At 44.6% G+C, this 26388-nt stretch overlaps 1 protein-coding gene across 15 annotated transcripts in view; it reads right to left on the bottom strand.

The window, feature by feature from the left end:
* Positions 1-624: 624 nt before the first annotated feature.
* The window catches only part of ANKS1B (ankyrin repeat and sterile alpha motif domain containing 1B), a 915638-nt gene continuing 889874 nt past the window's right edge, over positions 625-26388 (bottom strand). For 10 of the 15 annotated variants that reach the window (XM_081058238.1, XM_081058245.1, XM_081058248.1 and 7 more), the window contains 2 exons: positions 10204-10371; positions 625-2493 (listed from right to left, as the gene is read on the bottom strand). In XM_081058238.1, coding sequence (XP_080914364.1) covers positions 2383-2493; positions 10204-10371 — 279 coding nt within the window. In that variant the 3' untranslated portion in view covers positions 625-2382. Of the gene's footprint in view, positions 2510-10203; positions 10372-26388 lie in introns of all 15 variants that reach the window. The other 5 variants (XM_081058246.1, XM_081058247.1, XM_081058250.1 and 2 more) reach the window with 2 other exon arrangements.

Below are 26388 nucleotides of genomic sequence, written 5' to 3'. Positions count from 1 at the left end.
GACCCGGTCTTATTTTACTGTAAGACTGGGTCTTTATAATAAGATCAGGTCTTATATTAATTTTTGCTCCAAAGTGCACATTAGAGCTGATGGTCTGGTTAGGTCCTATTTTTGGGAAAACACGGTATTTCGTTAAGGCAGCCTGAGCTGACAAAATGTGCAAATATTTTTTCCCAACCTGCCATTTGTGGTGTTCTACCGTGTTTCCCCAAAAATAAGATCTAACCGGAAAATAAGCCCTAGCATGATGTTTCAGGATGACGTCCCCTGAACATAAGCCCTAATGCATCTTTTGGAGCAAAACTTAATATTAGACCCGGTCTTATTTTTGGGGAAACAATATAAAAGTGATCCCAGTTTGGTTGTCCTTCGTCTTTTAGAATTTTGCTTTTGGCAATTCCTCCTTTAATCTTTTAACAGACAGTGAGGTTTGGGGGCTGAAATTCAAGCTTTAAAGGCCACTGTATCTTTCTCATATGGGTTGAATTTGGAAATGAGCAAATTTTCTCAATAATTTTGCTAGTTAAAAGATCCCTTTAGCTGTGAATGCTGAGAAGACTGGTCCTTTGGTTTTGTTCCTAAATGGAGGCAGGAAGGTGCTCACAGAATGATGCCAAGCACCAGTGACTGTACAATTTACTTTTTATTTTGTGTGCTTTTTTATAGGATATAAATAATGACAAAAATTACAAAATTTATAACTGGAAGCCCAAGCATATTTACACATATGTTTCTGTTTCAGCAAAGTGACTATTTACTTTGCTCCTATACAATTTCCTTTTGGTACCATATATGTGTTATTTTACCTTCCATTTTAGTACATACATATCAACAGTGAATAGGCAAAATATATACAAGGAACTGTTCAGTTCAAGTAATTTAATATTGTATTAAAATTTTTCAACACTGAACTAAAACCGTATACATTTGTCAGTTTGAAATAAAATTTAGTTATCCTGTCAAACTCACCAACTGATGAACATAACTGATAATCTCAGGTTTAAAATAATATTGGTTAATAATAAAAAAAAAAACAACAACATTAAGACAATCCCACAATTTATCAATATCGCTATAGTGAACTTCAAAAGGATTCACAATATATGATTGGTTAGAACAATATACATTAAAATGTTATTTTTTTCTATAATGATATTGGTACTGTTTATATAATTTGACTACATAAATATACCGTATGGTATTTATCATACAAATACTCCACAGAGACATTAAAAAAATTAAAATGCCTTAAAGAAATGTAAGTAAATTTTATTTAATCAAATAGTAAGCAAACATTTATTTGTTTTTTTTTTTTCTTTCAAGAAAAGAGTTTTATTACTTTGGAATCTCTTTTTTTTGTATTTCTTTTTTTCTAGAAAAAAAAATTTTTTTGCAACAGAATTTTATTAACACCTTTCTCAAACAAGGTTTTCTTGACAGCAGGAGCCCCAATTTTTTTTTTTTAACATGTTCTTTAAAACACTGTGAGAATTTTAAAAAACACACAATCTTTTCAGGCTAATATGGCTGCATCAGCACTTTGGGCCGGACGCCGGTCTGCTTGCCCGAATCTCCTGTTCTGGTCCGAGTGTCATCGGTACTCAGCCACGCCTGAGCCAGTCTTCTTGGTAGTAGCAGTATAAATTTAGTTATTTGAAATGAAACCAGAAATATCCCTCACAACTAACCTAATTTTCTTATCAATGCATTAATGAAACATTCTTTTAGTAAAAATATTTAATACAAGACACATTTTTCTGTGCATAATAAATTCCTGTTTTAAATCATTCGTAAATTGTGAATTAGTCCAGAGATGTAAAGGTTTTCTTTATCTGACATAATTGATTACATATAAAATCCACAAATATAGAAATTTGGAAGCAGGGTTTCCTGGTAACCATGGGGATGGTTTTTTCCTGTTGTATGAAAGGATACTCAGTGATGTCATCATTTTACAGATGCTTTATGGGGGTTCTGATTCTACCTTTAAAATTGACAGTGAAAAACCCAAGAATTGTATACTTTTAGGCAGTATTAGAGATCCCCTGTACTTTTTTTTTTTAAAGGCGTTATCCCCAACTACAGCAAAGCAAGTGTTGGGGCCAAGTCACTAGAAATACCTTGGGTGGTGGCAGGGAGGGGAGTCAGCGAAAATCTCAACTCATGCCTCTCAGGGGTTACGGCTGGAAACTCTCAGTTGCACTTTCTGTCACTGGTGCAGAAAGAACGTCCCCAGGAATGGCCAGCGGCATTTCGCCTGTGACAAGGCCACACAAACAGAGCAGTCTTCCTCCTGGGCTGGGTGGAAACGGAGGCGGGAAGGAAAGCCTGCTCCGACTGCTCGGCGTGCAAGGCACCGCGAGGATGGGAAGACGGTGAGTATCAGAAAATCGTGGTCTCATACTTGGTATTAATTCCCCTCTTGGCTTCTTGTCCCGGCTCCACAATCCACGGCAGATTGGCCAGAGTCTTTTGCTCAGATGGGTCGATCTGCTTTAAAAGAGAAAGGCTGATGCCTGTTATGCGGTACCTGTACAGGGGTTCGGGCATGAATCCTAACGCTGCTTGGAGACCAACACGCTGCCCTGGCAGGACTTCAGAGATGTTGGTTATGAGAATCATTTGTTCATTCTTTTGACAGCATTTATTACATGTGGACTGTGTGCAAGACACTGAAGAGGGGATGGTGAATGAGACACAGCCCTTGCTCTCGAAGGCACACAGATGGGGAACAGACACAGAAATACTTCAGTCCTGAGAAGTGGGCTAGGAGCGGGAAGCAAAGGTGCTCTGTGGGCACAGAGGGCGGCCCCTGACGCCACATCAAGGAGCCAGGGGGCTTCAGGAGGAGGTGAGACAGATTGTGCCACTCCCCGATGTGCAAGCCTCCAATGGTTTCCATCACAGAATGAACCCAAAGTCCTCAAGGTGACGCATGGTGGCCCTGCCCACCTGCCTTTCTGCGTGCCAGCCACACCAGCCCCCTTGCTGCTCCCTGCATGCCAAGCCCACGGCCAGGGCCACTGTTTGTGTCAAATGTTCTGCTAGATGCTCTTCTCCAGGCACTTGCATGCTTTATACCCTAGTGTCACTCAGGTTGCTGCTCAGACATCACCTCCTCACCTGTGTGCCCATACAAAATAGCTCCCCAGCTGTCCTGCTCTCGTCTTACTATTTGTTATAGTTCTCACACCGCACACATCATGTCTGTTTACTTGTTCATCCTCCCGTCCAACGTATGTTCCTGAAGGTGGGGTTTTATCTGTTCTTTTCACTACTGTTTCTCCTGAACTTAGAAAAGCTCCTGGCAACCCAGTTAATTTGGAGGCACACAATAAATACTTGTTGAATAGATAACTATTAAAAGAATGAGGTAATGTCTGAACAGAGAGCTGGAGGACAAGCAAGAGTTTGCCTGGTGAAGGCAGGGGGAGAGGGACAGCATGTGCAAAGTCCCCTAGAGAGGAGAAGTGGCGGTCTGGGGCTGACAGTCAGTTCACAGAGGGGGGAGATGGGAAGGGAGACCACTGAGGGTGAAGAGGTGAGGAGGGCCAGGTCTGGCTGAGCCTTGAACCAAGTGAGCTGAACTATAATATGGTTAAAACCGCTTTAGCCCCCAGGCACACAAACAGGCCATTCAGGTAGGGCTTAAGCCATGAGCTCTTAGGAGAGGCCTGGGAGCTGCCTCATCCTTGGGTGTTCCACGTCTGCCCTGGCCCCCTGTCCTGCTGGGGAGTGCTAGGCAAGCTTGCTGTGGGAAGGCCTTTCCCTGGCCCTTTTCTGGCACTGAGTTTTGAAGCCTGCCGGAAGGTCGCAGGATCTGACATCCGTGTTGTCGCCTACCTTCCAGCATGATCTGAATGCATCTCCACCAGGCTGGGGTGGGGGAAAAGGGGACTGTTCATAGGAACCACGGAATAGTTCTCAACAAGAAAACAACTGGAGCTGAGGGAGGTGGAACAGGGACAGAAGCTGAGCGGATGGGATGTTGAGGCAGTTGAAGCACCTCCGTATTATTCACTGTATGTTTTCATGTTTCTCAGTGAAGACTTGTAGAAGGCTCACTCTACGAGCACCCAACCCTTAGTGCTTTTCTGGCAGAAGTCCACGGGGCCCAAAGTGACAGCAGATGGAGGCACCCGCCATGAACAGATTTATATGGCCCACATGAACAGGAATACAATAGTCTAAGAGACATCCCAAAAGTATTCTGAAAATTCCTGGACATTTAACTTACATTTTTGTGGGTCAAGCTAGACAATAAACAAATTTCCATTAATAAATGGTGCATAGAATTAAAAGCCGGTGATGGAGTCAGAGCGGAAATAAATGAAATAAAAAAAAATACAAAAGATCAATGAAACAAAGAGATGGTTTTCTGAAAAGATAAACAAAATTGACAAACCAGACTCATCAAGAAAAAAAGGACCCAAATAAACAAAATCAGAAATGAAAGAGGAAACGTGACAACAGACACCACAGAAATAAAAAAAATTTCCCCCCCTTTCGTCTGCCTCCCTCCCGCCGCCCACTCCAGTTCAAGCCGTTGTTTCTCAGTCTAGTTGTGTGGGACACAGCTCCCTGGCCCATGCTGGTGTTATGAGCCTTGCACTCTCCCCGGTTGAGGCAGTCGGTTAACCCGGTCGTCGGTCGGCCGCTCACAGCAGCTCGCAGCTGCCAGCCACTCCCACTGGCCACCGGCCACTCCTGGCAGCACACAGTGGCCCATGGCAGCACACAGCAGCCCACGACAGCTCATGCTGGCTGCTGGCTGCTCATGATGGCTGCCGGCCACTAATACTGGCGGTGGGCCACTCACGCTGGCCACCGGCTGCTCACGGCCGCACACGGTAGCCCACAACAGGACACAGCAGCCTACCGCAGCCCATGGCAGTTCATGCTGGCTGCCGGCCACTTATACTGGTCACCGGCCACTCATGGCAGCACACGGTAGCATATGGCAGCACACAGCCACCCACAGCAGCTCTCGCTGGCTGCTCACAATGGCTGCTGGCCACTCACGCTGGCCACTGGATGCTCATGGAGGCACACAGTTGCCCATGGCAGCACACAGTAACCCGCGGCAGTACTCAGCAGCCTGTGGCAGCACTTAGCAGCTAACGCCAACCTCCGGCTGCTCACAGCAGCCCAGCTCCAGGGAGAGCTGTTGTTCACAATCTTAGCTGTAGAGGGCGCAGCTCACTGGCCCATGTGGGAATCCAACCAGCAACCTCGGCGTTAGGAGTGTGGCACTCTAACCACCTGAGCCACCGGGCCTGCCCAAATTAAAAAAAAATACTATGAGCAACTATACGCCAACAAATTAGGCAATCTGGAAAAAAATGGATAAATTCCTAGAATCATATAATCTTACATTGCTGAATCAAAAAGAACGAAAATCTGAACGGATGGATTACTACCAATGAAACTGAATCGTAATCAACAAGCTCCCAACAAACAGAAGTCCTGGACCAGATGGCTTCACAGGTGAATTTTACCAAACATTAAAAAAAGAATTATCTCCTATTCTCAAACTATTCCAAAAAATCCAGAAGGAGGGAAGGCTCCCAAGCTCATTTTATGAGGCCACTATTACTTTGATCCCCAAACCAGACAAAGACAGTACAAAAAAAGAAAACTATAGGCCAATATCCCTAATGAACATAGATGCAAAAATCCTTAACAAAATATTAGCAAACTGAATTGAGCAATACATGAAAAAGATCATGCAGCACGATCAAGTGGGATTCATTCCTGGCATGCAAGGTTGGTTCAATATCTGCAAATGAAAGTGATACACCACATTAACAAAATTAAAAAATATAAATCATGGTCATATCAATAGATGCAGAAAAGCATCTGAGAAACTCCAGCATCGATTTATGATAAAAATTCAGCAAAGCGGGAATAGAGGGAACATATCTCAACATAATAAAGGCCATATATCATAAACCCACAGCTAACATCATACTCAATGGGGAAAAGCTAAACACATTCCCCTTAAGATCAGGAACAAGACAAGGTTGCCCACTTTCACTCAGAATAGTACTGGAAGTTCTAGCCACAGTTATCAGACGAGAAAAAGAAATAAAAGACATTCAAATTGGCAAGGAGGAAGTAAAACTGTCATTATTGGCAGATGACATGATATTATATATAGAGATACTATATATATAGAATCTTTGGATACCAAAGATTCCACCAAAAAACTATTAGAACTGATAAATGAATTTAGTAAAACAGCAGGATACAAAATTATTCAAAAATCAGTTGCATTTGTATACACCAATAACAAATATCAGAAGGAGAAATTAAGAAAACAATTCCATTTACAATTGCTTCAAAAACAATAAAATACTCAAGAATAAATTTAACCGAGGAAGTAAAAGATGTATACTCAGAAAATTATAAGACCTTAAAGAAGATACAGATAAATGGAAACACATACCATGCTTATGGATAGGAAGAATTAATATAGTTAAAATGTCCATATTACCTAAGGCAATATATAGATTCAGTGGAATCCCTATCAAATTACCAATTACATGTTTCATAGAACTAGAACAAATAAGCCTAAAATTTATATGGAACCATAAAAGATCCCAAATAGCCACAGCAATCTTGTGATACTTCCCACAGAAATAAAAACAAAGTGGGAGGTATCACACTACCTGACATCAAATCATACTACAAGGCTACAGTAATCAAAACTGCATGGCATTGGCATAAAAACAGACAAGCAGATCAATGGAACAGAATAGAGAGCCCAGAAATAAATCCATGCCTATGTGGTCATTTAATCTATGACAACTGAAGCAAGAATTTACACTGGGGTAAAGACAGTCTATTTAATAAATGGTGCTGGGAAAACTAGACAGATACATGCAAAAAAATGAAACTGGATCACCTTATGCCATAGACAAGAATAAACTCAAAATGGATTAAAGACTTAAATGTAAGACCTGAAACCATAAAACTCCTAGAAGAAAATATAGGAAGTAAATTCGCAGACATTACCCTTAGTAATAGTTTTACTGAAACATCCCCTTGGGCAAGGGAGGCAAAAAAAACCCCAAATAAACGTGGGATTACATCAAACTAAAAAGTTTTTTCACAGCAAAGGAAACCATCAATAAAACAAAAGGCCATCCTACTGATGATATTTGCCAATGATATAGTTGATAAGGGGTTAATATCCAAAATTTATTTAGAAAACTAACACCAAAAAACACAACCCAATTAAAAAATGAGCAGAGGACATGAAGAGACATTTCTCTAAAGAGGACATACAGATGGCCAACAGACATGATTAATCAACATCACTAATGATTAGAGAAATGCAAATAAAAACCACAATGAGATACCACCTCACTCCTGTCAGAATGGCTATCATCAATAAATCAACAAACAACAAGTGTTGGCAAGGATGTGGAGAAAAGGGAACCCTTGTGCTCTGTTGGTGGGATTGCAGATTGGTGCAGCCACTATGGAAAACAGTATGGAGGTTCCTCAAAAAATTAAAAATGGAACTACCTTATGACCCAGCAATTCCATTCCTGGGTATTCATTCAAAGAAATCCAAAACATCAATTCAATTAATGTATGCACTCCTATGTTTATTGCAGCACTATTCACAATAGCCAAGATATGGAAACAACTGAAATGTCCATCAACAGACGATTGGATAAAGAAACTGTGGTACATTTATACAATGGAGTATTACTCGGCCATAAAAGAAGAATGAAATCTTACCATTTGCAACAACATGGATGGACCTAGAGGGTATTATGCTAAGTGAAATAAGTCAGCTAGAGAAAGACAAATACCATATGATCTCACTTACATGTGGAATCTAAAGAACAGAATAAACAAGCAAACAAAACAGAAATAGACTCAGAAATATAGAGAAAAAAACTGATGGTTGCTAGGTGGGCAGGGGGTGAGGATGGGAGAGGAGGTAAAGGGATTAGAAAGTACAAATTAGTAGTCACAAAATAGTCACGGGGATATGAAATACAGCATGGGGAATATAATCAATAATGTAAAGATTATGTAGGGTGTCAGATGGGCACTGGTCTTATCAGGGGGATCACTTCATAGAAGTCGAATACTATTGAATGTCAACTATAAGTATATATACTATATAGATATTCACGGGATGTAAAGCACAGCATAAGGAATATAGGCAATGGAATTGCAACAGTTATATGTCAGAGGGGTAGCAGATTGGGGGGAGGTTATCACCTTGTGAGGAATGTAAATGTCTATTACATTGTTTTGTACACCTGGAACTAATAAAAAAATAATAGCAGCTTAAAATATATATATGTATATACATAAAATAAAAGCGGTGATGGACTTGAGCATGACTGGGTATCTGCCTCAGATGGGGTGGTCCAGGAAAATTGTCTTCGTGTACCTGACAAGCTGGAGTCAGCATGCAGAAATTAGGGGGAGACTGTGCCAGGTGGAGGGAACAGCTGGGACAAAGGCCTCAGGTAGGTGTGAGCTTTGTCTGTTCCAGGAACAGGAAGGCGTGGGTGTCACAGAGGAGAGGGGTGGGAAACTAGGGCGGTGGTGCCATGATGTGAGCTCTGCTTTAAGATGCCCCTGGGTGCTGTGTGCAGGAAGGGAGGCTGCTGGGAGGTGTACTAGTCGTTCTGGAGAGCAGCAGGGGTGGGAGTGGATGAGAAGAGTGACAGCGGAAATGGAGAGGAGTGGAAGGAGACATGTTTTAGGGGTTGAGTGGATGGAATCTGCTCATGGGTTGGCCATGGGTGAGGTGAAGACCAGCATCAAGGGTGACTTCTGGATTTACGGCTTGAGCAACATAGTGAATGGTTATGCCGTTTACTGAGCTGGCAAAGATTGGGAGCGAGAAACAGCTCAGGGGAAAATCAAGAATTCTGTTGGGACATACTGAGTTTCAGATGTCTGTTAAATACCGAAGAACAAAGGGAGCATGTAAGTCTGGAGTGAGTCAGGATTGGGAGCCAGTGGGGCCCGTTAGGTGTGAGGTGGGGAGGGCCAAGGGGTCAGGACAGGGGGTGTGAAGCAAAGATTTTCAGGGGATGTGCGGTTCCTGGTGACGATCAGCGCTGAGGGATGAGCACGGGCATGGAGGGCTAATGTGGGGAGAGGAAAGATCCTGGGAATGAGTTGGCAAGGAACAGAGGGGCCAGGCGCTGGAGGGACCATTCCATGGATGTTGAAGTTGCCAAGAATGGTGACAGAGGTAGAAACCAAAAGGACTGTCGACAAAAAGCCACATGGTCACAAAGGAAGGTGCCTCTCTGCAAACATTAACAATCCTACACTCCCCCGTGACCCTGGGGGACAAGGGGTGGCGGGGAGGAACAGAGAGTGCCAGATGGAAGGATATGTGGGCGTGAGAGTGAGGCATCTGGGGGACGCCTGCCTGCCCCGAGTCCCAGCATTTCCAGGATGTCACAGCGCAGGCAGCTGGAGCAGAAACCAGACGGGACGCCGGCTGGGAACATTCCCGCTTCTGGGTATTGCTACTACCAGAGGAGGCTGCTTTGAAATCATGAAAGTCTGTTAAGACAGGATGTCTGCAGAGCTTGTGGGAGGGTAGGGGAGGAAATTCCTGGAGGAAGGCAGATGACAGGGAGGAGGGGGGGCACCTTCTGAACAGTCTCCACTCTGTGGGAAGCCTCAGAGGTGGCAGGGAGCACACAGGGCCGGGTACCTAGGTCTCTCCACGGGGTCCGCTCTGCTCTGACCTGCCCACAGCCTGTGCGTCTGGCTTCCTCCAGCTGGGCCCCAGGGACACCTTCTCCATGAACCTCTGCCAACCTCTGTTGGCCAGGGGCTTGTGAGAGGCTTTGTCCTCTGGTGGGATGGCAGCCAAAGCCTCTGGAATGTCATTGGTCCCAAGCTGGGACCTTCAGGAGATTCACCAAGGACAGGAGCAGCCCCCAGTCCCTCTCCCAGGGTTGCCACTGATGACAGAGGAAGTGGAACTTTCTTGGGAGCCTCCAGGTTCAGGCAGAGGGTCCCCCATTCTTTTCAGGAACTGGGCTGAGCAGAGGGTCGACGCATGCCGGGAGGAGGCCAAGGAAACGGAAAAGAAGGGCAGGCTCTGGATTCTACCTGGTACCCACACCCCGCCAGGGCCGGCGAGCAGCCCCCTGTCCCTCCCCCTCAAGGTTTTCAGAACATCTGTGTATCTTTTCTACTTACCACTGACTTGCGAATGCTAACGCGGGGCTTGGGGATGGGCTTGGAGGGTTTGTTTTCAAAGCTTTCTGGAAGTGTAGAGGAATGTCCTCCTTTCCTTGCTTGTAGTGCGAGCTGGTAAGCGACTTCAAATGCCTGTCCCAATGTTAGGATGATTTCGTAGGCTAAGTTCTGCAAGAGAAGCGAGAAAGCGTTTACTACGGCACACTGCAGACCAGAACGAGTCCAGCGGCCGAGGAACCCCGTGGGAGGTGAACCGGTGAAAACCCTGAGCTGCTCCAAGTGACGTGGCAGTGAGTCAGCGGACTTCTGTGCTCAAAGGACACTCCAGGTCCCACGTCGGGTCTATCTATGCGAGGCATTAGTCACTGATGAGACACACTTGCCTACAGCCATGCAAAGGAGCGGACTCCCCACTTCTCTCCCACCGCGGCCCAGGAGCCCACTCCATGAGAACCCCTCACAGGCAGCTGCTTGCTCCCCACGCCTTGGAAGGAAAGGGGTTGCTCGGGCCTGCTGCTGAGTCCTGGGTGCAACTCAACCATGCCTGTGAGGACAATCCCACACACTCCACGGGAGGTGTTCCTCAGAAGTTTGGGTCTTTTTACCTCAAACATCTGTGAGTCAGTGAACATCTCTGAAACACAATCAAAATCTAATTTAGGCAGAGGGGAGAGGCATTAGTCATGCTGGTGTGGTGTCTCACAGTTACAGCAGTGAGCATGCAAACAGCCAATTATCCATCTATTTCTTGAGGCGTTTGCTCTCCCTGTGGGTCCACGCCATATTTTATCATCAAATCAGCAAGAGACAGGAGATCCTGTCAGGCCTGAACGCCAAGCCAAGCAGTGCCTGGGAGAAAGGTTGTTTTCTTTAGACCTTCTATCACTCCCCTCAAGACGGCTTCTAGCTTTCTTTTCTTTTCTCCAGATGCATATCTTTATTTCTGCCTTCTCTTCCCAGCCCAGCTCCCCCGTCTTCTCTCACTAACACATGACTTTGTCTGCCCCCAAAGAGGCAGGTCTCGACAACACCCCCTGCTGTCACAGCACATTCGAAGTGGACGCCTACTGGTCACAGAGCAGGTGCGGTCTGTCCCAACTTTTCATTCTGATGAGTGTTTGTTTATAGTTTTTCAAACCCACAGAAAGAGCATTCTGATTATGCTGATTTTCCATCTATGCCCTCACCCCCAGGACTAGCTTAATTCCCACGATTCTCAGGAGGACCGTTTGGGACGGATCCCACTTGACAAAGATGGAACAGGAGGTGCAAGATGGCCTTCAGAAGCCACATGGAAGAGGACACAACCACGTTTCAGATCAATACCAGACTGCCATGGTCTTAGACCCAAGCAGGCACATGCTACTGAGCATGACAGTTGGTTTGACAGATGACAACGTGTGTTCTCCTTTGAGCTACTTGTTGAGACATAATGGCCTCACAAGACGGATATGCGCTTGCTGGAGACAGCAAACCTCGCAGAGCCAGGCGAGCACTTCCCGAAATGAACACTGAGCTGGTATTTGCCTCCAAGGATGAGTCAGACTAGTAAATTAGTAACGCACCAACAAATGATAGTGGAGGAGGGCTGGCAGACAGCTCTGGCCATCACCGCACACAGAGGGCTGAGCCCTGCGACTGCCTACACTCGGCACTCACATCCTGGTCAGCTGTGACTCCTTGTGTGAGATGGGTCCCCTCTGAAAGGCAGACGGGGGGGGGGGGTGTTCTGACTTCTTCAGCCTCCACGTGAGGCTGTGGGCTCTTGCTCTTGGTCACCATTACCATGGAGATGCTTGGTATCCATCTGTCAGGGGTAGGGACCAGGTATTCGTGCTCTGGGTGGGCAACTGGACTATGGGAAACATGACAGATTCAGTGATTCTATACCGTGTGGCTTTTAGACGCTGGGACAGTGGAGCTTCATGCCTGTGAATTCCTTTATAATTAACCTAAAAAAACAAGATCCTGAAAGTGAGATTTACTTAAAACGCCAGTGTCTTCCGATGAAAGTCGAAGATGCTCATTTGAGCAAGTGCGATTTTTCACATGGCTATTATAGGAAGCCTGAAGGTTTTGAAAGGTACTGGGTTAGAAGCTCTGCCCCTTCATTTTTAATTAGTTCCTGGTGTCTGGAAAATAATCAAATAAGACACAGAGACCAGACTGTGGGACTGAGGTTTCCTGCCAAATGGCCTCTCCTACTTTGGCTTGCATTCTCCTTGAAGTCTTGCTTTTGGTTTTATTTTAGAATGCTTTGCTTTGCAGAGTTCTTTTATGATTACGTATAGGAAAGAGTTGGACACTGTTACCTTTCCTACGCTTTCTGCCACCTCAATATTTGAGATATGGATTCTGGATGTCAGAGAAGGCCCCTGGGCACGAGCTGCAGGGAGAAGCTGGTTGCTGATGGGGATTTTGCATGCTGTGCAACCAACCCCCACTTGTCAGATGGAGCCTGAGGACACACATTTGAACCGGGAGGACGGTTCATTTCTCCTGCCTCTCCTTAGTAACAGCCCAACTGTTTAAAACGGGAGGAGAGTTATTGTTATGAGAGCAGGAGTCTCTACTGGGACAAGGCCAAAGATAATGCTGCAATATCAGAGAGGCTTAGGGGACAAGTCCTTGCTTGCTCTTTCGAGCCAGGCTTGCCAACCCCAATGATAATGGCTGGCACTGCACAGCCAGTGACACGGTTCACGATGCCTGAAAGCCCAACGTGTCTCTGCCTTCCATATATTATCCTTGCTACTGTAAGGAGGCCAGTGCCTGAGACTGTGCCGGAGACACGGAAGGCACTCAGGAGATGCTTGCTGAGTGAATGAACAGCCAAATGACACACTGGAGTAATAACACTACTAAGTTATTACTAGGTAGCATTCCTACTATAAAGTAAGGACCCAACAGGTATCAGGCGTTCTGCCAAGCAGTAAATTTATCTCACTTAAGTCTCACCATAACCATCTGTAATAGAGTATTATTATCCTCACTTTATAGATAAGGAAATTGAGGCTCAGAGAGGTTAAGTAATTTGCCTGACCTCACAGAGCTAGAAAGTTACCAAACTGTGATATGAGCCAATATTTGTAACTCAAAGCTCAAGGTCGTAACTCTACCTGGGTGTGGCAGCTTGTCTCCAAGATGGCCACCATCATTTCTTCCCCTCCCTGTACATGCCACGTTCCCTGTTGAGCATCTCCTTGAATCTGGATTGGCTTTAGTGACTTTCCCCATAGTAGAATGTGGCAGAAATGACATGATTGGACTCCTAAGATTAGACTGCAAGGGGCCTTGCAGCTTCCACCTGGGCCTCTTGTGACACTTACTCTGAGGAAACCAGCCATGCATAAAAAGTGTGACCCCGAGATGACCATGCTATGAGGAGGTCCAGGCTGGCCACAGGGAGAGGAACCCTGGAGAGACACAGCTGTTGAAGCCAGTCCAGCCCAGGCTCCAGATATGGAGTGAAGGGAGTCATCCTGGACATTCGAGCTCCAGGAGACGCCACATAGAGAGGAACCAAGACTCGGACAGATGGCCCTAGTTGAGCCGTCCCTGCATCTGCAGCCATCTGAGTCCCACCATTGGAGACCCGGGATATTGTCGAGCGTAGAAGAGCAGAACCGCCATGTTCTGCCCCAATTCCTGACTCACAGAATCGCAGACATACTAGAATGGATGTTGTTTTATGCCACCCAGTTTTGGGGTGGTTTGTTAAGCAATGACAGATAACTGGAACACTGTGCGATGCTGAAGAAGACCGGCTGGACCCTTATTCAGGCAGGAGGAGGAACTGTCGGCCTTCGAGCTGGGATGGACAGTACGTAGTCGCAGGAGGCCAATTCTGCGGCTACCGCTCCAAGTTGGCCGGGCGGAAGCAGCTCCTGCCTCAACCCTTCCTGGTCACAGGTCACAGTGAGCGCTAAGGTGTCCCTTCACACACCAGCCCAAACCACAGAATGGGAATGTCCTTTTAAGTCAGCACAACCACACTCTCATGTCTACTTACTACCTGCCTAGGGTGCACATTCAAACTCACGGAGCTCTACTCCCACTACCTCACCTCTCTGAAATGCTGTAACCCGGAGTCTCTGACCTTGGCATTTCTGCCCCTCCAAGCTTACTAGAAAATACCTGCCTCGGCCTTTCAGGAATGAATCTCTTTCTGGCAGTTAGCGTTGAGTATTTTCCACCTTAGTAGACCATTAATGAAAGAACGTGGCCCCTGGCGTCCGTCGTGGGTGTTTGGTGCGGTGGGGGATGTGGCTACTGGGAAGAGCACGCTCTGAGTTTCATTATCTTAAATTGGGGATAATACACCGGCAGTACCCACCTTCCTGGATTGTTTTGAGAGCAACTCAGAATAACAGTTAACCCAATGACGCCAGCTAACATTTATTATTTACTATGCGCCATCACCTTCAGTGACGTGAAGATGATGACAGGGACGCAGGCTACACTCCCTTTCCAGCAGAGGCCCTTTGGGGTGCAGTCAGGAAGTCCCAATTCAATGGGGACAACTGCCCAGGGGGCATATCCTGCTCTCTGAAGGCTTGCCCTCCCTCCCCAATGGAGTTTGATCTGTGGATTAAGAATTGCTACATTAGAGGGAACTGAGGAGACATCCTATTTTAAGGATAGATCCAAATTGTAATCCAGGGATGCAAAATTCTTTTTCTTATCCAAACTGGAGACAAGTGCAGGCAGCTTGTATTTACTATGGGCCCCTTAAGACAGTCAGGACTGCAATTGAACCTCATCACGGATGTGTGCTGAGTCCCTGGTGCCTGGCCCATGCAGAAGTGCTCCCTGAATGCTGTGGGGCAGGGGAGGCTCACGGAGAGACACAGAGATATCTCCCATTGTCCTCCTGTAGCCTAGTCACAGGCTGTACCCGTCACACTCATCGCTTTGGTGTTAGAAAATCTGCAACACAGAATGTGGGCAATCTCCCCTAGGAAAAGCTCTGACCACCCAGATAATTAATTTATATTAACCAGCGCATCACTAGGATTACTCTGTGTTGGAAACTCCTGTTTGAAAAGCTTTTTGGCTCAAGGGTTCAGCAGCATATTTGCAAGAATAATCATTATACTTTTAAATTTTTCATTAATAGGGGAATGATTAAGTATACAGATCCTTGTGGTGGAACACTAGGTAGCCATTTAAAATGAAAATTGAGTCGTTTAAAAAAACTAGTTAAAAGACTGTAAAAATATATGTACACATACGTACATGGATGGTATCTGTCTGTGTGCATAGAAAAACAGAGATATTATATACCAAAATGTTACTAGTAGTTATTATTGAGTGTTCAGATCATGGACGGTTTTTCTCTTCTTTATACTTTGTCTGTTTTGGGTTTTATTCAAACGAAGATGAATTACTTTACATTCGTAAAAAATAACAAGCTTTTGAAAATGGTAGAGCAGTAAATGCTGTGCCTGCCTCACCCCATGAATACATCAAAATTACAACTAAATTATAGAATAATCAACTTGGAGAACTATCTGAAGTCTAGTTGAAAAGCAGTTTTATAACTAAGGATTTAACGAAGCCATGTCGAGACTGGAGTGGCAGAGACGTGAAAACAGGCTAGTTCCAAACCTCTGTGTGATGGATGAAAATTGGGAGGGATACCTTGGCTACCCAGCACGGTTCACCCAGGATGAACAAGAGATCGCAGCCCCCCACACCAGGCCCCTCAGCTTGGAGTACTGGTGCCAGGAAGATGAGCCCCTGTATCTGGCTGTGAAAAACAGTGGGGATTCTGACTATCCAGGTGGGATGGAAGGCTGCGGGAAACCCAGACATCCTCTTAAAGTGCCCGAGGATAGACTCACTAGCTTGCAGGTACTCACCCTGGGCTCCAGTGGTGACTTGGGGGTGTGTGCCAGAGGCATAGGGGCAGACTGAGGTGTGTGGCCTTAGGTGAGGGCTAGAGGACAGTCACCATTTTGCCTGAGTGGGGTCTTCCTCCCATGCAGCCGGCAGGCGTGCACCATGTTTCCTGTGTCGAGCCCACCCCCTACGCTTATGGCCAAATCGGAATCTAATTGGTCTGGTGAGCTCTAGAGCTGTGCCCTGCTGACTCACTGAGACCTCGCCTCACCTAACTTCACACTGCACGAAGCTTTATCAGTGGCAGAACCTTATGGGAGCCGGCAACTGGCAGCAGGTCTCTAGCTGTCCTGACTTTTTGTGGAGCTACCCCAGACCCTGTACTGGTGGCAGCTATCCTTGGTTCACAGTAGGGCCTCTCCCATGCACCTCCAAGTTTAGCACAGGTAGCATTTAACCATGGATTGCTCTGTAGCTTGTATGAGGTAGTTCCGGGTTGATCACAGGCAGTAGCTGGCCTGGGCCAGAACCTGAGCCCCTCCCAAGAGGCCCAGAACCAACATACTTGGAGGTTGGCTTCAGACCATAGCAGAGCACTGCCCAATTAGCCCCACAAGTGACACACAAAAGAATGGTCTCAACAGGCACCACAGCCTGCTGAGGTGAGTCCCACTCAGTAGGGTAAGCCCCCCACACAGCAGCTGTAAGCTGCGGATGTCGTCAAACCCCACAGTCATCATCCTGACGGTCAATCCCTCCCACTGAAGTGCCAATAGCAACCAAGGCTCAAACATAACAGAAAGGAACACACAACCCATAAGGGACACTCCTGGAGCACCCAGCACAGGTGACCAGGGAGACTTTGCCACTGGGCCCCACAGGGCACCTACTACATAAGGCCACCCAGAAAAAGACTGGGAGACATAGGAGATCTACCTAATACATAGAAGCAAACACAGAAAGGAGGCCATAATGAGGAGATAAAGAAATACATCCCAAATGAAAGAACAGGAGAAAACTACAGAAAAAAAACTAAACAAAATAGAGACAAGCAACTTACCAGAGATAGAGTTCAAAACACTGGTTGTAAGGGTGCTCAAGGAACTTAGTGAGAGCTTCAACAAAGAGATTGCAAGCATAGAAAGAGACACAGAAACTATAAAAAGGAACCAGTTCGAAGTGAAAAATACAATAACCAAAATGAAGAATGCACTAGAAGGAATCACCAGCAAAGTAGATAAAGCAGAGGACTGAATCAGTGATTTGGAAGACAAAGTAGCAGAAAACACCCAGTTGAAATAGCAAAAGGAAGAAAGAATTAAAAAAAAAAAATGAGGATAGTTTAAGAGACCTCTGGGACAACATCAAGCATAACATTTGCATCATAGGGGTACCAGAAGGGGAAGAGAGAACGCAAGGAATTTAAGAATGTATTTGAAGAAATAATGACTGAAAACTTTCCTAGATATACAAGTCCAGGAAGCACAGAGAGTTCCACACAGGATGAACCTAAACAGGCCCACACCTAGACACATTTTAATTAAAATGGCAAAGACAGAATTTTAAAGGCAACTAGTAACTTATAAGGGAGCTCCCATGAAATTGTCAGCTGATTTCGCAACAGAAATTTGCAGGCCAGAAGGGATAGGCAGGAGATACTCAAAGTGATGAAAAGCAAGGATCTATAACGAAGACCACTCTACCCAGCAAGAGTGGGTAAATGGGATTGTACCCATTTAGAATCCAAGGACAGACAAAGAGCTTCCCAGACAAGAAAAAGCTAAAGGAGTTCATAAACACCAAATCAGTATTATAAGGAATGTTAGAGGGACTTCTTTAAGACCAAAAAAAGAGAATAAAATGGTAATAACTACAAATCTATTAACAATCACTTTCAATGTAACTGGATTAAATGTTGAGATAAAAAAAAATAGAGTGGCTGAATGGATGAGAAAACAAAACCCTTACATATGCTGCCTACAAGAGACTCACCTTAGATTGAAAGACACACACAGACTGAAAGTTATTTCATGAAAAAGAAAATGAAAAAAATAAAAAAAGCTGGGTAGGAATATTTATACCAGACTAAATAGACTTTGAAACAAAGGCTATAAAAAGAGACAAAGAAGGACCCAGTAATCCCACTTCTGAGTATTGATCCAAAGAAACCCAAGCTACTTCTAGGAAATGTGTGCACCCATATATTCATTGCAGCATTGTTTATAATGGCCAAGAAGTGGAGGCAGCCTGGGTGTCTGTCAATGGAAGAATGTTTAAAGAAGAGGTAGTATATATATAGATATAGATATAGATATAGATATAGATATAGATATAGATATAGATATAGATATAGATATATACACACACACACAATGGAATATTGCTCGGCCATGGAAGGAAATGGGTTCTTGCCATCTGTGGAGGCATGGATGGACCTGGAGGGCATTGTGGTAAGTGGAGTGTCAGAGAAAGAAAGACAGATGCAATGTGGTTTCACTTATATGTGGAATCTAAAGAACAAAATAAACAAACAAAACAAAACCCCACTCATAGATACAAAGAACATTTTGATGGTTTACAAATGGGAGAGGGGGTGAGGGGGTGGTTGAAAAATGGGAAGAAATTAAGAAGTACAAATTGGTTGTTACAAAGTACTCATGGGGATGTAGGATGTAGCACAAGGAATATAGTCAATAATATTGTAATAACTACGTATGGTGTCAGATGGATACTAGATTTATCGGAGTGATAGATGGGAGAGAGGTTGAGGGAAAGGGTGAAAAAGGTGAAAGGATTTAGAAGTATAAATTGATAGTTACAAAACAGTCATAGGGATGTAAAGTAAAACAGGGAATATACTCAATAATATGGTAATAACTCTATAATGCCAGGTGGGTACTACAGTAGCTAAGGGAATCACTTCTTAAGTTATATAAATGTCTAACCACTATGCTGTACACCTGAAATTAATATAAAATAATATTGAATGTTAAGTGTAATTGAAAAATTTAAAAAAGGGGGAAAAGGTGAAGGGGAATAAAAGGTTCAAATTTCTAGGTATAAAACAAATAAGTTATGGGGATGTAATGTACAGCGTGGGGAATATAGTCAATAATACTGTGACAGCATGGTACAGTTTCAGATGGTTGCTGGACTTATCATGGTGATCACTTCTTTAGGTCTACAGATGTTGAATAACTATGGTGTTCACCTGAAACTGATAACAATGTTGTATATTAACTATATTTTTAAAATAAAACTCAGAAAAATAACAAGCTTATCATTTTGATAATTACAAGGAAGAGAAAATCTTCTAGCTCAAAATAATCTTATTTATCCTTCATCTGTCACCTTGGGGTTCTGAGTGTCTCTTCATTCTTTGGCAGTAAGGGCTGGAAACTGTTTTCGTGGCAAAATCCAGGCGCATTTGCAGGTGTTACCGTGGCTCACCTGCTCACCTCCATGTACCAGCAGGCTGGCCGTCCATCTGGCCAGGAATCTTGTTTATTTAGGCCCTTCTGTTTTTCACACTGGATGGCAATTCTAACATCTGCTCAGTTGAGTTTTATCATACCCATCTTTTCTTTTATCCTGGAACCCCAATACCTCTACTCCAAGTACTGAGCATAGAGTCGAACCTTCTCCTGTGTAACACCTCTCAAGCCCAGATGGAAATGTTGTCTGTGGACATTAACTTATGGACTTGCAGTCAATCCACCCTTATAGCTCTGATAGGTTTGATCCCTGCACCAAGTCAGACCACCTGTGAACTTGAACCACGTTCTATTTCCTCTCGTAGTTATGACAAAGCAGTCGTAGCAGCAACGACCACATGACATTGCTCACTAATCCCGGTGACGAGCTAAGTGCCGGATGTGATTCTCTAATCCTCACAACCCCTTCACAAAGGAGGGATCATCATCCCTATTTTACGTGTGAGAAGCTCTGGCTCAGTGAGTCTGATTAACTTGGCTAAGTTCATACAACTAGTAAGGGGCACAGTCAGGATCCACACCCAGATCTACCCCCACGTGAGCCAGTGTTTTGTGCTGCTGGGCTATCCTGCCTTATTGCTTTCATGAGTCCACTGGTGTTCTGCCACCCCCAACCCCACCCGAGGGACCCTCTAAAAATCCAGTGTTTTGGAGACTCACTGCACGAATGTTGGAGAAGACACTGTCACACAATATCCCCTCATGGTTCCCAGGACAAAAAGTTCTTTTAGTCTCATTGAAGTTTTGTTTTCTGAGAGGACTCAACAAAGAAATATCAAGCACGTAATGGCTGCATTCCCCTACTTGTCTTGACCTCCAGGAAGCTCAGAGCCAAATGAGCGGCTCGGTTTTAATAATGATGTAGAACTCTGTGTGGTCTGCATGCCGACGTTAAAACCTTCCCTGCGTGTTGATCTCCCTTTTAGTCTCTATTTTCCCTAATTCAGATCTGTGTGCATCTAGGTTTTCAGTTTACCATACCTGTTTGTGCAGGCTGCCTTAAATCCTTTATGGAAGGAGGCATGGTATAAATAAATGGGGCCCATTTGTTCATGTAGACCTTTGTTCAAGATCTTACTTTGTTTAACCCAGGACTGCCAAAATGGCTGACAAGGCACATCCGACACAATCCTCCACATCATCTGGAGAAAGTGACAAAATAGGAAGTAAGCTGAGAGAGGAGGAGACCCCACAGGGAGAGAGGGCCCTGCTGGCCCAGTCGGAGGGGCTGCTGTTTACAAGTGGACCATTCTGACCTGGCTACTGGCAATTTCCATTACCATTAAGACAACCACCACCATATTGTGGTGACTGAAATTGAAGTAACAAATAAATGTGTTAGTTTCATAGCCTTGGAAAGTTGCAGGCGCAAACCTGGCTACTCTGTGGCCTCTGCGGATAGGCAGAGGCACTTCCTGAGGCTGACAGAGGCTACTCACACCTGAAGAGGGCGCAAACACAGACATTCAAGGCAAGGGCTGTGTCTGTGCGGAGAAGTGTGGGGCGAGATGGAGAGGCCAGCAGGGTTATAAGGAATCTCAGAGGTTTGCTACACCAGCGCTGGTGAATAAAGACCACGCCTGGGTAACCCGCATGGGCTAAATCCACCACTGGCTGCCTACCCATGTCATCCATCACTGCCACTGAAATGGCACTGAGAAGGGGGTCTGGTCCAGGTGACCTCTGGGTTCCTTTCTATCCTGGGAGCTCCAGGAATCTCTGATTAGAAGCTGTAGTCTTTCTTTTACCCGGCCAACGACGGATTCAGTGTAGAGAGGTGTGTGCAGTGCGCGCCATGTTAAATAGCAGCATATTATACAAAAGCCAGACAGCAGGGTTCCACAATCCACCAGCCAGTGCTTAGAAATACAATGACCAAGGGGCTGGCTTTCATCTCAGAGGATGTCCTCATTGCAACAATCACCACCCAAACTATTCCAAATGGCCAAGTATTCTGCCATTTATAAAATAGCTTTTGTTTTTGGCAACACACCCTTTTCCCATCTCTCAACTTTGCCTGGTGAATTACTGCTCATCCCTGAAGGCTCACCTGGGGCCTTATGTCTTCCAGGAGGCCTGAATCCCCTTTCCCGATCCCCCAGGCTCAGTCAGGTGCCCCTCCTCAGGTGGCCCCATAGCACCCTAGGTATTTATCAGGATTTTGTCTTTATAGTTCCCACTCCCTCAGTGGACTGAGCTCTTTGAGGGTTCTGGTTCCACTTGACTTTGCATTCTAGGGCTTAGGACATATTAGGTGCTCAACAAATGTTTGTTGGAGGAATTGTAAAAAAGGAAGCTGCTTTGAATGTCGCTAAAAGAAGAGGACTTGCACCATAATGGTGAGGTAAAGGTGACTATGATGGCCAAAGCCTTCTTTCCTTCTATCTTCCCTCCCACAGGCAGATTGGGATGGAAAAATGCAGGCCATGCTGTTGGGGGCCTGAAGACAAAAGAAAGTGTTTTTTAATCTGGGTCTCTGTGCAGTCTCTGGAAAGTGGCCATCTTTCTCTTTTGGCTGTATTTTACTTGTACTTCTTGTTTTTTAAGACCTAGGGTAAGCTTTGTCTACAACTTGCTTCACCCACGTCTTGAGGCAAAAAATAACAGAATATTCTGGGCATATTCACAGAATTCATTGACATCTCCTTAGCTCTACCGATAGTTAGTGCTCTCAATTACAAGCCAGAAATTAATCTTTATAGACTATATTTGTAGAAGTAAATACTGCCCAAAGACAGGTCTTCAGAATTTAGACATAAAAGTTATTCTGCTAAGAAGCCTCTCTCATCTAGGGCTGACATGTCAACTGGCCAAAATGCAGACAGCTTCTTTAGGACTAATTTCAGCTAACTACAAGAATCATTAATTTATTATTTTCCCCATAATTATAACAGGGGTACATGTAGAAAATTTTTGAAAATACATAAAGAAAAAAATTTTAAAAAATCACCTGTAAAATTCTACTGCTGGGAGGTAGCACTGCTATCTTTTGCTGTATTTTCTTTTGACACTTGTATATACACACAAATACTTTTTCTATGCTATATGAGTTATACTATATGAGAATTTACAAACTTAGAAGCAGACTTTATACACAGTTTCATAAGTTGCTTTTTCATGTGACATTAAATCAGGAGGGATTTTTGCATGCCATCACACTTTCTTCAAAAACCAGATTTTTACACGTGGCGGAGGGTCCCACAGTGTCTGCCAAGGCTTCATGTCAGGCCTCACCCAGTACACGAGTGCACATTGGCTGAGTGAAAGACTCAGGGAGGATGTTGTGTCCTGCTCACTAAATCAGGACCCGCTTTCTCCCCACATTCCAGGTTCCCTGTGGAGGTCACACACGTGTGCCCTGTGGTCACCTGTCCTCATGGAACCACAGCCTAGGGTGCTGGATAGACCCACCTTGGAGGGATCGGCCCATGAGCGCAGAAGGGAACCATGGTCTAACGATTTATCCTGTTCTTGGCAGGTACTGGGGAAAGGGTGTGCAGAGGAGAGATTTGCTAGATTTCAACCTCTCCCCACTCTTCAAAAGTAAAAGCTACTGGTGGAAGCTACAGTGAACCCTTCACTAATGTGTGATGCTTTCAAAAGGGATACTTGCTAATATCAAACCCATTTTATTTTAACCCTCGCTGCTGAAAATCTGTCTCAAATGGACAACAAGCCCATTTCCTCGGCTTGGTAAATATAGTAAATATAAATGACTTCTTCTTTATTGCAGATGCTTGTCTAATGCTCTGAGCACATCATGCTAAAGGGAATTAATGAGTCGCCATGCCTCCGAACATACCACATGTACACACAAATGAAATGTTCAGCCTCCAGTCCCAGGGCCCCTCCTCTGGGAGCCCCTGCCCTGCGGGGTGCTAGCACAACTCCAGGATAGCACAGGTATGAGTTGTTATGTCCCCATGTCTGAACTACGAGCTCCTGGAGAGCAGGAACCGGTGCCTGACGTGGTGGGTACTCAGTAAACATATCTCATATGGATTCTGACTTTCTCCTCAGGTGTGGAATACAGCTGCAACAAACGTGTTGTAAACCAAAGACTGGGGCACAAATTCTCACACAGGGTCTGACAACAAGAAAGAAAACAGCTGCTACCAGCTGCTCCTACTGTTCTGCCATCCTTAGCAGCAAAGACCGACTGAATGCCATGTGCTGGAAACGGGCATATAACCATAGCTGGTGGACACCACTCCTATCTCTAGTTTACAGGTGGACGCTGAGGCTGAGAGACATTCTTGCCCAAACTCTAAAGCTAAGCAGTGCTGACCTGGGATTTAAAATCAGGCTGATTCTAAAGGCCATGCCCCTAAACATGAGATCTGGTATTTAGTTATTTGGGAGGGGGCTATAATGAGTGCAAAACAACCTGAGAAAAAACATTCAGAATGCCTACTTTCTAACTCTATAAAAACTGTGATCAATTTAAGGCTCTGGTAACGTCCAACCCACTCAATACCACACCCCCCCCTCCCCCGGCCTAGAGATGAGAGGAAAAAAAAGAGTGACAATTATTCTTTGACTATCCACCCACCTTTGGCTTTACGGCTTGGTTATGGTTAATTCTCAATGCTTTATGCCAATGAAGAGGAGATATGGATAAATGCAGCCCAGCAGTGTTTATTCTTTTTTTGGGTGGGGGGTGGAGGTGGTGGTGTAGAGGACCATGGGGCTCAGGACGCTGCCTTTGTAATTCAATCAGGGCCATTCTCTGCTCTCAGGAGCAGAATCCCTCCTGGGACAGACCTTGTTGATGAGTTTCAGTTGGCTGCAGAGGGCCAGGAAAACCTTCTGCCGTGCCTGTAGGTTGCTCCTTTGTAAGTGGGAGACTAACCAGAGAAAGTGTTACAGTTCCATCTTAAAGGCTCTATGCACTTCAACTTTTTCTTATATTGCCACGTGCTTTCATAGTATCATAGTCAAATAGGTTGAGGGCCATTTTCAAGAGGAGAAAATGAGAAACAATGAAAGAGACCACCTAGCTGCACATAGGATATTAATTTAGTTGTCAGAAGTTCTTTTGAACCTTTAAATTCTCACTTTGTGGGACAATCTCTGCGACACAAAACCATAGATACTTCATGTCAGGAACTACTCTACAGGAATAATTTCAGAGCTTAAGAAAGTGTGAAATGGGTGACGTTGGTCAAAAGGTACAAACTTTCAATTACAAGACAGTAAGTTCTGGGGATGTCATGTACAGCATGGTGACTGTAGTTAACAATACTGTACTGAATATTTCAAAGTTGCTAAAAGAGTAGATCTGAAAGTTCTCATCACAGGGAAAAAAATCTGTAACTATGTGAGGTGATGGATGTTAAAATTAAACTTACCGTGGCGACCATATATCCCTGGGGTGCCCAAAAAATGTATACACATGACTTGTATTCATCTTTTGTTATCGGTATATATCGAGTATTACAATTTTAATACAGTTTTTTCCTTTCTTAAAATGTGTATACATTTTTTGGGCACCCTCTGTATATATAAAATCATTATGTTGCATACCTAAAATGAATACAATGTTCTCTGTCAATTATATTTCAGTAAAACTGGGAACAATTTAAATTTCATTAAGCTGATGAGAAAACCAAGAAAGAAACTTGCAGCAGCGCCCAAATTGGAAGTTGGCATAGGTCTCCTGCATTGTGATAGCGGGGTTGCCTTTAGCAAGCCAACTCATGCAGACGGTTCTCTGCTTTGGCCTGCTGGTACATATTGATGGTAGAGTACGATAAAATGTTATCACACAGGCCACGGACCATGTTCTCCCACATGCTGTCATTTCTGTTTCTCCCACTTAGATCCATTCACGGCCCACATTCAGTCAAGAAAGCCCAGGAGAGAGGGAGCTTTGTCTCCCACATGACCCACCCAGAGCATCATGACTCTGACATTCCCTGTACGTTCCCGAGCCAGTACAAGGCACACACCACGTGCTGCACGCTGCAGATTATGGAATTTGGGAGTTGCAAGCAAGAGAAAAATGAGCATGGTTAAAAATATCTAAGACGGCAAACATATTCTTTATAGAGAAGTGAGAATTAGCAAGTGTCTAGCAGCAGCCATGGCATTTAATGCTATTAAAAAAATAAACCTTTCATATTTCAAAACTATTGAATGAGGTCCTTCTCAGATTTCCCGCCCTCTTCTTCTGCCTCCCCCCACACTCTAGTTCTAGTTGTGTAGGACATGGCGACCTCTGCATTAGGAACACAGCGCTCCAACTACCTGAGCCACCAGGCCGGCCCCCTTCCCAGATTTTAAAAATTGACCTGTTATTCCCACAGAAAATGCACTCACATCTTTCTGATTTACCTATCTCAATTCTATGATTAGAAGTTCTACACTGAGTGAATGATAGGCGTATATAAAAATTAGTTTCCAAATTACCTTGGTTATATCTGTCTCTTATCTATCGTGGCCTTTGAAGGAAGATCACTGCAGCCTTGGGACCTGGTCGTCACTGAAATACCGACTGCCCCTTTTGTAATCCTAGCAGCATGGAATTCTGCTTCATTCATTTGAGATAAGGGAGGCAGAGGAACGCGGAATCTGTGTCTTTAACCCCACAACTTCTAGTCTCGTAACAGATCCTTCTTTTCTACCCAGTCCTACTGCTCCCTTTTCCCCAAGTTTTCACTGACTGGAAGGTAGAGTTTGGGAAGTCTTTTGTTCTATGGTTGATGAGATGTGTTCCAGACCTTAGCAAGTTAGAGATGTGAATAGAAATCAGCTGCCGCAATAGTAAGAGTCTAGAATGCAGAGCAGGCATGGCACTTGCTTGTAGGTATGTACTGGCTTTTTTCTTGGGAATGCTAATTCCATT

Source organism: Rhinolophus hipposideros (genome assembly GCF_964194185.1).
Source record: "Rhinolophus hipposideros genome assembly, chromosome: 9".
NCBI classification, from domain to species: Eukaryota; Metazoa; Chordata; class Mammalia; order Chiroptera; family Rhinolophidae; genus Rhinolophus; species Rhinolophus hipposideros.
The sequence above is the reverse complement of the archived record's forward strand: the minus strand, read 5'-3'. Positions and strand labels throughout refer to the sequence as shown.